Source organism: Schistocerca serialis, chromosome 6 (assembly GCF_023864345.2).
Source record: "Schistocerca serialis cubense isolate TAMUIC-IGC-003099 chromosome 6, iqSchSeri2.2, whole genome shotgun sequence".
Taxonomy (NCBI): Eukaryota; Metazoa; Arthropoda; class Insecta; order Orthoptera; family Acrididae; genus Schistocerca; species Schistocerca serialis.
Window position 1 is genome coordinate 451,172,223 of NC_064643.1, and position 12,254 is coordinate 451,184,476.

The 12,254-nt window shown below is 37.5% G+C and overlaps 1 protein-coding gene across 3 annotated transcripts in view; it reads left to right on the forward strand.

Annotated features, from left to right (window-relative positions):
* LOC126485149 (RNA-binding protein 25) overlaps window positions 1-12,254 on the forward strand; it is a 188,022-nt gene that overhangs the window by 144,941 nt on the left and 30,827 nt on the right. For all 3 annotated transcript variants that reach the window (XM_050108815.1, XM_050108814.1, XM_050108816.1), the window contains 3 exons: window positions 3,497-3,911; window positions 4,296-4,445; window positions 10,251-10,408. In XM_050108815.1, coding sequence (XP_049964772.1) covers window positions 3,497-3,911; window positions 4,296-4,445; window positions 10,251-10,408 — 723 coding nt within the window. The remainder of the gene's footprint in view (window positions 1-3,496; window positions 3,912-4,295; window positions 4,446-10,250; window positions 10,409-12,254) is intronic.

Here is a 12,254-nt window from a genome sequence, read left to right on the forward strand (position 1 = left end):
CAGTACACACTCTCATGGGGAAATTTATGAGACCCACTCAGTAGTTGTATGCCAGTAAGGGATTTTAATTCTTCTTTGTTTAGAAGATTTTGCTTTGTTGTATAATAGTGTTCACTGGTTTCCCAGAAAACAATTCCTCAGACACCTAGGACTGTCTTATTTGCTAGACATTGTGCTTACCTGGTTCCTGGTTCATTGGTGTTTGCGTATGTTGGTTCACATTTATACCACTTTCTACTACTTTTTCTTGTACTACTACTACTACTACTACTACTACTACCGCCGCCGCTGCCGCCACCACCACCACCACCACCACCACCACCACCACCACCACCACCACTACTACTACAACTTTTTTTAAATTTAAGTAATGCACCATTTTCTGCTCCCTTGTTGCATTTTTACGTAGGTTCTGAGGTTAAACTGATATCATTAGCTTCATCCCTGGGCCATTCAATGCCGAGTGAGCTAATTTCAGAAAAATTTCCCACATGACCATCACGGATTTTGCTGACATTTTTTGTGAACATTCGCACATGTTCCCAGTAGACGTTGGTAAAGTTTCACGATCACTAATTCAATGTTTCAGTAGATACAATCATCGTCTGACCCCATAGTGCAGCTGTCAACAGTGGACCCGTGAGTCTTAAGCACCTTCGAGGTATATTACTGTTAATATTTTCTTAAAATTACAAAACTAGGCTATTTTTTACAACTTTTTCCACTCTCTTAAATGGAATAATAATTTAAAAATTCCTGGGCTATTTTCATATAAATAATTTGAAGCAAAATTGGGTAAAAAGATACATGCTTGAAAAAATGTAGGTTTAGCTTTTTATATCTCTGGAATTAACTGTAGGATAAACCTGGAACCTTGCACATCATAACTTACCAATACAAGGACTTTGAATATAAAATTTCATTCTCCTACTGCTTTCCATTAGTTGACAAATTGAGTGCAAAGTTGACAATTTATCTAAAAACGCCAGAAGTGGCCATGTGTCCCACTTGTTTTTAAGAGTGCTGAAAATGCTTTTAAAGAGGTTTCATAAGGAAGACCGCATCGTAAACCACCTAAAAACTAGATTGAGTTTTGCATTGTAAGCATGTAAGACACTAAGAATGACGACAGGGTGGAGCTGCGTTGAAATTGGGCCCAAATTGGTATTCAGATTAAACCTGACATCTTTTATTATGCTCTACAATTGTTTAGAACTCTTTCTGGAAGATAAAATCAAAAGTCCTGGTGACCAAGAAATGAACTCATCTGGCCAGCAGTATATTTTTCCTCATGATGCTCTATAGAAAATTAATGAAAATTGTAAAACATTCAAATAGCTTGTAGTAAATATGAGCTTAGGATCCTAAAATAGATCTCTTCTAACTTTGGCGTCTGAAACTTATAGAAATGTATCAACAGGTTTGGGATTCTGTGTAAAGAGATCGTTATCAGTCTTGGGAACTTGAAGTAAATAAACCTACCCATGGCTGCTGCTGCTGCTGCACAGCTATCAGGCATGGCCTCTAGGGCATTGGGATGCTGGTTTTCTCACTTTAAAAGGACCAACAGTGGTTAAGCATCCATGGACCATAGCAACACATTTATATAATTTTTCATCATTTCACTAATGTTCCACACAAACCACAGACTGTGCTAACACAGAGTATGCTACACTTTAAACTGGAATTAAACTAGCACATCAGTAGCATTACACAATTAAAAGACATAGTAATAATTCTCTATAACATGAATTCATTCCAAAAAGTGTTCGGAAGACTATTGTAAACGTCACCAAAATTTTCACAATGTGACAATGATGTAAAACCTGACGGCTAATTACACTGAGGTGACAAAACTAGCATCAGTGCCTTAATGCATTTGTACACAATTAATACCAACTGTTAATCTGGATGGTAAATTGGCTGGAAAGTTATTTATTGTGCTGTGAAAAATTTGAGGTGTTGCGCTCCCTACAATTCTTTCTCACGTGTGTGAACTTGCAAGGGCAATAGGGAGTATTTCCACCACACCAAGCAAAAGCTAGAAACTTTGATATGAGCAATACTGTTGGCCAATAACTGGTCAAAATGAATTGCTTTTACTTGATTCCTGGCCTGCATATAAAAAATCATACTTCATCAGAGCAAACTACCCCTCTTGAAAAAGTGTGTGGCATTGCAGTTCATACCATCTGGAACCACTGGACAAATTCAGCCTCTGGATGTTTGTATTTTCTGTGCCTATGAAATATATTCACACAATATCTGCAGCTATGCCTTAAAGGATAGCCAGTTTCACGGTAAGCTCTATGAAAGGCTGTTTCGCATTTGGTTGCATGCTATCGCATTCCATCAGTTGCCATCGCCCTGTTACACCAATATGTTTCTGTATGCATTCTTTAAGAGATGATATGTCCAATTTGTGAAGTGTAATATATAAGTCCCTTAGAAGGTTGATATCTGCACCTCCCGGATACTTATTTTCTGTTGCTCCTCTGATGGAGATAGTGAATTGTTAGCAGCTAATCTTTTTCTTGTCATAATTGTTAATACAGCACTTTCAAATGAGGCTTGTTAAAGACTAAACGTGCAGTCTCGCACTCACGGGGTTCCTTGTTAGTCCAGAACACCTTTATTCTTGCAAGTGGTATGTTATGTCACTGCTATTCATTAAGCATTTGTATCATATCATGTAGTTTATTTAAATGTTTGGTATTTTGTTAATGAAATTATCCATTTTTTTGCGCTAACCACTTTTTAAGTGTACTTTATTGCATCCAAGCCACTCAGCTGCTTTTCAGCAATGTATGATCATCATACATTTTAACTCTTAACACAAATATGTCTGTCTCATTTAATTTTAATTTTATTTGTTGCCTAAACATCTGAAAATAGCTACACAAACTGTGCTGTTGTGAAGAGGCAAAATAAAGAGGTTGTCTATTCTAAGTTATGACTGCAAGTGTTGCAGTCATTAAATTAACTTATTTATTTTGGTGATGAAACTGAACGTATTAACAAAGTATTTTTACAATTTAGCTCTCTTTTCTCCCCCTGACCTTGATTGTTCAGTGTACATCTCACACTATGAGTGAATGCTATCTACTTTAGCATATAGTGAGAGGGGGTGTTGGAGATTGCGGAAAATGTTTATTTCATTTTTGTTGCATTTATGTTGCGAAGATACAACAGTTTGCAGGCACGCAGTTGAATGTTATATTTGGTAGTTTATTCAACTTCCTCTTCTTTCTCAGCATCCTTCCAACACTTTCCTTTTTTTAAAGACTTGTGTTGTTCCTTTTCTTGTACCTGTTGTTGTCTTTGTTCTCTAGTTGACACTGTTCTGTGCAGATTTTTACACACTGTAGTGCATACATCAGAACCAAGGAGAACAGAAATGGTTATCCATTTGTTTAAGAGTTTATTTTGCTGTTTGTGATGAAAATAACTTCAATCATTTAATCGACTCCCCCTGACAAATATATTTTCATTTTAGATGAAACGTGAACGAGAAGAAGAGTACAAGCCAAAGATCCTAATCAATGTGAATCTCGAGAATAGTAAACAGAGAGAACGTGAAAGAGAGAAAGAGAGAGACCATGAGAAAGAGAGAGAAAGGGAACGGGAAAGGGAACGAGAACGTGAAAGTCAGAGAGAAGTTGAAACTGAGGAAGAAGAAAGGCATATCACCAATGAAGCAAGTATAGAGTCAGCACCTCCAGAACCATCACCACCTCCACCAGAACCAGAAGTAAGGTCTGTAGAAGAAAGTGACGATGCAGGAGATCGTGACCGTGATTATGAAGAGAGGGTCACAAACTATGCAAGTCCTGAACCACCTGAACCACCCGCACCTGTGGAAGAAGAAAGCCAAATGTCTGTAATATCTAGTGGAGCAGAGGATAAAGCTGGTAAGTTGTACTGAACTTGAGTAAGTTGTACTGAACTTGATGTTGTATTTCAACTTTAGCACCTTCTGTAATTTGTGTCCTTAGATGTGTAATTAGGAGAATATTAACATGCTTTTAGGCTTGTTCATTGCAAGGTCAATGGTCACTACTTCTGTCAGATGTATTCAGCATTTCTTAACCCTTTGCTAACATACTTTAACATATTTGTGTATGATGGTTGTGCTGAAATTTTTTTGACACAAGTTGATGGATGCTAAAGATGAACTCCTGATAAATTTCCAAAGTCTACTTTGCTTTTAATTATACTAACATAAAATGGCATTTTAGTTTCTAAACCCATTGTTTCGATTGAACTTTAATATAATGTATTTTTACTGGTTTCAGCTTCTTTGAAAGTGTGGCACTCCCCACAACAGCAGACAGCAGCACCTCCAAACAAGAAGAAAAAACTTGACGTGAAAGAAGTATTCAATACTGATGATGACGATGATAGTAATTTGGGATCTGGAAAGAAGAGAAAGTTGGTGCCATTGGGTTAGTTGCTTTTATCCGGTTTAGAAAGATAAAGAAGTGACTACCTCATAAATGTTATAACCCTAATTTTTTGTTTGCAAATCAAACTTAAATTTCAAGAAAAACACAATTTTCAGCCAATTTTTCAGAACAAATATATAGGTTACTATAAATGGTTAATTTGCTGTCAGACTTAAATGATTTCCTAAGTATTATGTGTACAAAAATGGTTGATGCATAAATAGAACTCTAAGATTACCAACTTTTCATTGCACCCAACAGTTGGCATGATGAGTGCAGTACTGTGACAAAATGATGACAGAGTTATAAAAGAGGTTTAACCCTTTCCACTCCAATGTCGAGTGCCACTCGACATCGCAAAATTTGTTTTCCGCTCCGATGTCTAGCCTCGTTCGACACGACTTTTCAAAGCTCTCAGACGTACTTTGAGTCTACTAGGCATTATTGCTGCAGTGTGCTGCCGTCTAGGAGAACTCGGTGTCGAACAGTAGCAGCTGTGTTAGTCAAAGTTTGTAATTATTACGTTCAAGTCCACGCGCTCGAAATGGCTAGTTCTTCACGTACAGTCCTTTCTGAGGAAGAGACTTTAGATCTTTTAGAGCAATCTCTAAGTGAAAAAGAGAGTGAAAATGATTTTGATTATGATAGTGATTCATTTCAAAACAATTCGAGTGACAATGACGAAGAAAACAGTGGCAATTTGCATGTTTCTAGTGATTCAGCAGAGGATTCGTGGCGAATGTGGAGCGACACTGACACTGACTTCACAGATTTTCCTTTTGACGAATCAAAGTGTGGTTTTATAACAGAAAGTAGTTCTGTTCCATCATCGCCCGTCGGATTCTTTCAATTAATTTTTACAGATAACCTATTTCAACAAATAGCTGATAAAACGAATAGGTATGCTACATCAAAAATACGTAAAGTGACACCACTTCCACAACATTCTGCATGGTTTGACTGGAGAAATGTTACCATGGAAGAAATGAAATGCTTCCATGGTGTGCTACTGAATATGGCATTACAAAAGTGTAAGAACTTGCAGGACTTTTTTTTTTCAAGAGAATGGTTACAAACATCCAACTTCTTTCCAGACTGTTTTAGTCGCCGACGATTTATGCAAATTTTCTGGGCACTTCATGTTTCTAATCCGACGAGTGCTACACATGTCAACAGTCAGGTTCAGTCATGTCTGAGTAAAGTGACAAATGTACTGAATTGCTTGTCTGGCACGTTTCTCGAAATTTATCGACCATATCAGTATTTAGCTGCTGATGAATCTACAGTATCGTTCAAGGGTCATGTATTATTCAAAATGTACAATCCTCAAAAACCAACAAAATGGGGACTCAGACTTTATGTAATTTCGAATTCATCAAATGGTTATATCTGCAGTTTGATACCCTATTTTGGCGCTGTAACAACTGAGTCATTGATTTGTCCACACTTGAATTTTTCTGAGAGCTGCTAGCTAATATCAGAAATGCTACAGGGCAATCAGGGTATCATTTGTACACTGACCATTTTTATACAAGTGTTGCATTAGCTGATGATCTGTTGAAACAGAACATGCATCTCACAGGAACGATTCAGGCCAATCGCAAAAACCTTCCAGCTGCAATCAAGAAAGGAGCTCTGTGTCTAAGGAAGCACGAAATAAAATGCCTCCGCAACAGCAAAATGATGGTTCTGGCATGGAAAGATAAACGAACAGTTCTCGTGCTTTCTACAAAAGCCAATAACTCAGTGTCACTTGCAGAAAGAAGAAACAGAAAGGAAAGGGAAAAAATAAAGAAACCGAATGTGATTATTGATTTTACTTCAAAGATGGGTGGAGTTGATCGATCTGATCATTTTATTTCCAGTTACGGTTTTCTAATGACAAGTCTCAACTGGTGGCGAAAACTATACTTCTGGCTGTTGGAGGTAGGACTTGTAAACGGCTATTTACTATACACGAACCACTGTGAGAAAAACAACTTGACAATACCGTCTCACAAAGCATTCCGTAAAAGGGTTATAAGAGGATTAGTCGCCGAAGAAAGAACTCAAGGACAGAAATGAGGACGTCGTTCAACTTCTGATGATGAAGAACGCTTGAATGGAAAGTTGCACATTATCAACAAGCTTCCTGGGAACAAGCATAAGGATTGTGCAGTGCGCTCAGACAGAAAAAAGAAAGGTAGAAGGCGTGAAACTGTGTATTACTACGAAACATGCTCACAAAACCCAGCTCTCCACTCTGAAGTGTGTTTCAAAAAATACCACACAATGGAAAGTTTTGTACTGTAAAAGCTTACGTAAATATATGAATGAAAGCACATATTTTGTTTTAATGTATACCCCAATTTTTGGCCAGCGGCCACATAGTTTCCACAGAGAGATCCGCGCGAATCTCTGCAGTGCACTGCCACCCAGGCGGCGGCGATTTAAATAAGAGCGCGCGGAGCCGCCCTGTGTCTGCCTTACGGAGTGCAAAGGGTTAATGTATTGAAATATGTGAGATGTTTATCTGTTACGACGGTGCAGTGAATGGTCCAAGGACAAGAAGTGCAATATCGAGCAGATGTAAACACGAAGGACATTGTGATTAAGTGGTCACAGTGTAGGACTGCCAAGAGGGCATGTCATGTTCAAACGTCCATAGTGCCAATATATATATATATATATATATATATTTTTTACCCCGCTGTTTGCTGTATTCAAATTTGTCCCTGTGTCATGGTGTACTGTCCGTTTGCAATAGCGAGGTTGAAAGAAGGGACCTATAACGATAGCTGATTCTGCAAAACTAGTCTATTAGCAGTTGAAAGGAAGTGACTTTAGGAAACACAAACTTTTGATGACAAGGTGACAAGTCAACTGAATCCTTCACTGGAAAACATGTGTTGTGTCATACTCAGCATTAGTGACAGTATGTGTGTCATATGACAGGAATCTTTTGTCAGTGCATCTAATTCGTACACCTATAATTAATGAGAAATTTCTCCTTGCCCGCTTTAGGTGTTAGTATGAATGTGAATGTGCTCACTTCCAAGGAAATGATGAAAACATAATAGTTTGTCACATAAGCTGAAACAAATGAACGCAACAGTTTTACAACCACACAGTTTCTCTGTGGTCTGTAAGAACATATGTTTTTAACATATTTGAAGTTTTGACTCTGGAATTCCTTTGTTGTAACATAGTTCACATTCATTTATTTGTTATTTTCATTTCTGTAAGATGTCTATGTGGTATCTCACCTGCTCTCACTATTAGCCATGTTTATTTGAAACAGAAACGTATGACTCATAACCAGTGTATATTATGACAACTGCCATGACTACAGAAAGAGAACAGACATTTCAGTGAGTGGACGGACATCTCACAGTGTCGTGAAAAAAATAAAATTAAAAAGAACATGTCCGCTTCATAGTCCAACACTGTGACCACTTAACCATGACACCGCAGCTGTTCATTTACATTCAGTATTGCACCTGTTAATCTTGGACTGTTCACTGTTTCTATTTTGCTCTTTTTTCAGAGTTCAGTACACTTTCTTCCTATTTTTGTGCTTGATCTGTGTTCAGGTTTTGACGGGCTATCCACTGGGCTGTCTTACCACTAAATCTGGCAGGGGTGCGATGGGGAGTTTCCCTTGCCAGAGCTATTGGCAACATCTCAAGGAATCCTGATACACCCTTAGTAGAAAGTTGTCTGGATCAGTTTGAAATACAAAGTACAATTGTTTGTTATTACAGGAAAAGGGAAAAGGCTATTTAGCTCACCAGTGCATTGGAATGATTCAAAGTATAATTTTGTGACTGGACTCTCATTCAAACTGTAGCTGATATTTGAAGATTACAACAAGGCTGTCCTTCAGCAACTGTAACCAGAGACTGAGCCCACATAATGTCAAGACAAGTGACAGAACACAATGAGCCTAGTAAACAAATGGCTAGCAGTGAGCTTAACATACATGTCTAACAATAATAAGATGCAGAATATTGACCTACAGTTGTTTTCCAGATGATTATATCTTTGATATATAAAAACAAAGATGAGGTGGCTTACCGAACAAAAGCGCTGGCAGGTCGATAGACACACAAACATACACACAAACTTCAAGCTTTCGCAACAAACTGTTGCCTCATCAGGAAAGAGGGAAGGAGAGGGGAAGACGAAAGGAAGTGGGTTTTAAGGGAGAGGGTAAGGAGTCATTCCAATCCCGGGAGCGGAAAGACTTACCTTAGGGGGTAAAAAGGACAGATATACACTCGCACACACGCACATATCCATCCACACATACAGACACAAGCAGACATATTTAAACATTTAGACATATTTAAACATTTAGACATTTAAATATGTCTGCTTGTGTCTGTATGTGTGGATGGATATGTGCGTGTGTGCGAGTGTATACCTGTCCTTTTTCCCCCCTAAGGTAAGTCTTTCCGCTCCCGGGATTGGAATGACTCCTTACCCTCTCCCTTAAAACCCACTTCCTTTCGTCTTCCCCCCTCCTTCCCTCTTTCCTGATGAGGCAACAGTTTGTTGCGAAAGCTTGAAGTTTGTGTGTATGTTTGTGTTTGTTTGTGTGTCTATCGACCTGCCAGCGCTTTTGTTCGGTAAGTCACCTCATCTTTGTTTTTATATATAATTTTTCCCACGTGGAGTTTCCCTCTATTATATTGATTATATCTTTGTATTTACACCCATGGTTTATGTCGTGTTAGAAAGAAACTATTTTACTTGTACATTTTACATCAGTACCTAGGTAACATCTAACATATTTCACATCTTGAGAGAATGTAGAACACAAAATAATCCCTAAAGTTGTGTAGAAAGGTCCTAGTATCATGTTGGTCGGCTGGGCTAATAGTGTGGGCAGAAATTAGCATTGCCAACCACAGGGATATCCGTATCTGCTTGGAGTTGAATGGGTGGAATAAGTGCGCCAAGGGAGAATCAGTTGTGTGCCATGGCCATTGCACTCCATCGACTTGAATTCTATTGAATGTGCCTGGAATTTGCTTTAGAGACTCATTGCAGCTAAACTAGTACCATTAAAACTACTATAGAGCTAGAGATTGCTGTTCTTGAAGAGAGAAAATAAGTTGTTAGGGCACCAGTTGATAATCGTATTGAACCTGTACTGTTCAGGTGCAAAGTAATGTTGGCCATTAGCAGTGCCCAGTCCTTGTGACCGAAGGCAATAATAATGATTGTCATGATTGTTTCTGAGCCATTCCACAGGTGCAGATTCCTTTTCATTGTTTGTGTGGGCAATAGCACATATTTTGGTGCATTATACTGTATCTGAAATTATATAATCCTCTCTTCATCTGAGAGAATGAAAGTCTCTCTGTTTTCTTTGATAACTGTGTGTAAGTTCCTTATAAACATGGCATTTAATATTGTGTTTGGTTAATTCATGATAATGAAAAAAGCAGTATAAATGTCAGGTCCACTTGTAGCATGCTAGGCTAAAAGAAAGCAGGAATGCTTAAAAATCATCAGATCACATGGTTCATTGATGTGGGACTATATATGAATGTAAAGTAAAGTTTGAGTTTAGTGACAATGCTAGAAATATGTTAATTCTGTCAAAGTGTTTTGCTTTTTGAGAGATATTGTCTACCTCCGATGTAGTTGCAACGTTTATGGAACAATGTTGTCTCTTGAGAGTTCATATTGTTCCCATGTTTAATATGTTTTTTTAATCCTTGATATTAAATTGTATGTGATAGTGATTAAATAATTATGATGCAGAAATAGGACATTAAGGAACTGCAAACTACATGTAGTATGTTCTGATTACAGATTATGGAGAAGAGAAGAAGAAGAAAGAGGAGAAAAAAGAAGATATTACAAAATCTCAAGAAGAGAAACGGAAGCACATAAAGACAATAATTGATCAAATCCCCACTGAGAAGACAGCACTGTTTGCTTTTCAGCTAGACTGGTCGGCAGTAGACAATGTGAGTTAAACAATTCATTCATTATTGTTTTGGGAACAGTATTAAATATAGATCTTCAGTATACTATTGTGAGAATTCTAAAAAGTAGGGAATGGGATATCAGTTGAGAACATAAGTTACAGTGTCTATTTAGTGACCAGTTTCTTTGAGTGCCTGTATAAGAAATTAATTTTACTGTACAAAAAGTCACATCTTCTACTGCAAGCAGTTCTCACAAGATGTTTATTGAATTTAGCAATGACAGCCAGAGGTCTGTAAAAATCAGGCTTTGTGTTTTCTGAAGTAAGTCACAATTGGACAAAAGCTGGTACATAATTATTTCCATAAGAAGTGGCGCTGTTGTAAAGAAACTAACTGTCAGAAGTTTTCCATGGCATTAGCAGTACAATTATGTAACAGTTGATTCAAAAATGCAAAGAGAAATTTTGTTGTCTCTGGGGCACCAGCAGAATTTGAAAGTAGTATATTTACGGCCACACTTAACCAACTTTTGTGCCCATATTTTGTTAATTGAAGTGAACTTCTCGTATTTGTTGCTCTGTGGTTCCAGTTAGAAACTGAACTAGCTAATTGATATTTAGGGTGCTATATGACTTGGCTGGCCAGATTTCAAAGAGGAAAACCCAGGACACTTGTGTGTATACTGGACTTGCAACGAATATTCAGGTATTATTCGTTATTCGGCCAATTTGACTACTTTTATCATATGTGGTCGAATACCATAGGTACTGTGCGACCGAATACCAAATTTTTAAGTAAGATGTTTTGCTGTGAACAGATAATTGGTAAAATGAAAATATTGATTTATTTAATAATAATAATAATTATTATATTAATAATGTATTTTTCTTACAATCATTAAAATAGTCATAGGTACATAATCAACTTTCATATTATAAAAGTTAACGAAAAACTAGGTATAAAAAAATTATGTATTCTGTGGGCTCATTTTTAAAAATAATAAATGTTTATGTATCTGAATTCTCTTGATTGAAATTTAGAAGTGGAAGATTATGGTGCAGAGGGATTGATTTATTTGCATTTTCAAGCAGTAGAGTACTCCTTTTCTTCTCATCGACATTCCCAGCTTCAGAGAAAAGATGCTCTGACTAAACACTGCTTTCTGGTGCTGACAGGTTTTTTGCTGCAAGATTTACCAAACGGAAATTTATCTTCTGTCACTTGCCCCCATATGTATGGATTGCCATGACATGATAGGTTCTTAATACATAAATACAGGACTATTTTAGTTGCAACTGCATTATTTTCTTTCGAAGTCCCGGTATGAGCGGTGTGTTTTTCTGTAACCACTTCTTCGAAGCAGTCCGTAAGTTGAGTTAGTAGTTTGGCTTAGACTTCAGTTCTCGTCCTCTTGGCCCGAATAGGTGACGATTTGTGCTATGGTCGTTGCTTGTTTCACAGTTCGTCTTTAGCCTATCAATTAAAACATACTGGCTTACTTTTCTCTTTGCATTGTCAGGTGAAACATTCATTTTAAAGCATGGATCTAAAGTGTACCCACCAAATAGTTTTTACCTGTTGTGGTATCTTCAAATCGTTCTTGCAACTCATGTTGTATGACAAACTCACCTGGCTTAATTTGAGTGTTAAACCTGTTGTGCTCATTTTATCGAAATATCGCATGAATGTAATAACATATGAAATAATTTCAGAAATGCAATCATATCTGGAGCTAGTAATTTGTGATATTTCTTCAAGTGGTTGTAATAGTTTCAGAAGTTGCTCTAAAAGCTCCCACTGTGCAGCAGTCAGATTGACAGTGTCAGAGTCCATGATATAGAGTGAAATGGCCTGTTTTTGTTCCGTTAGCCTTGCAAGCATATAA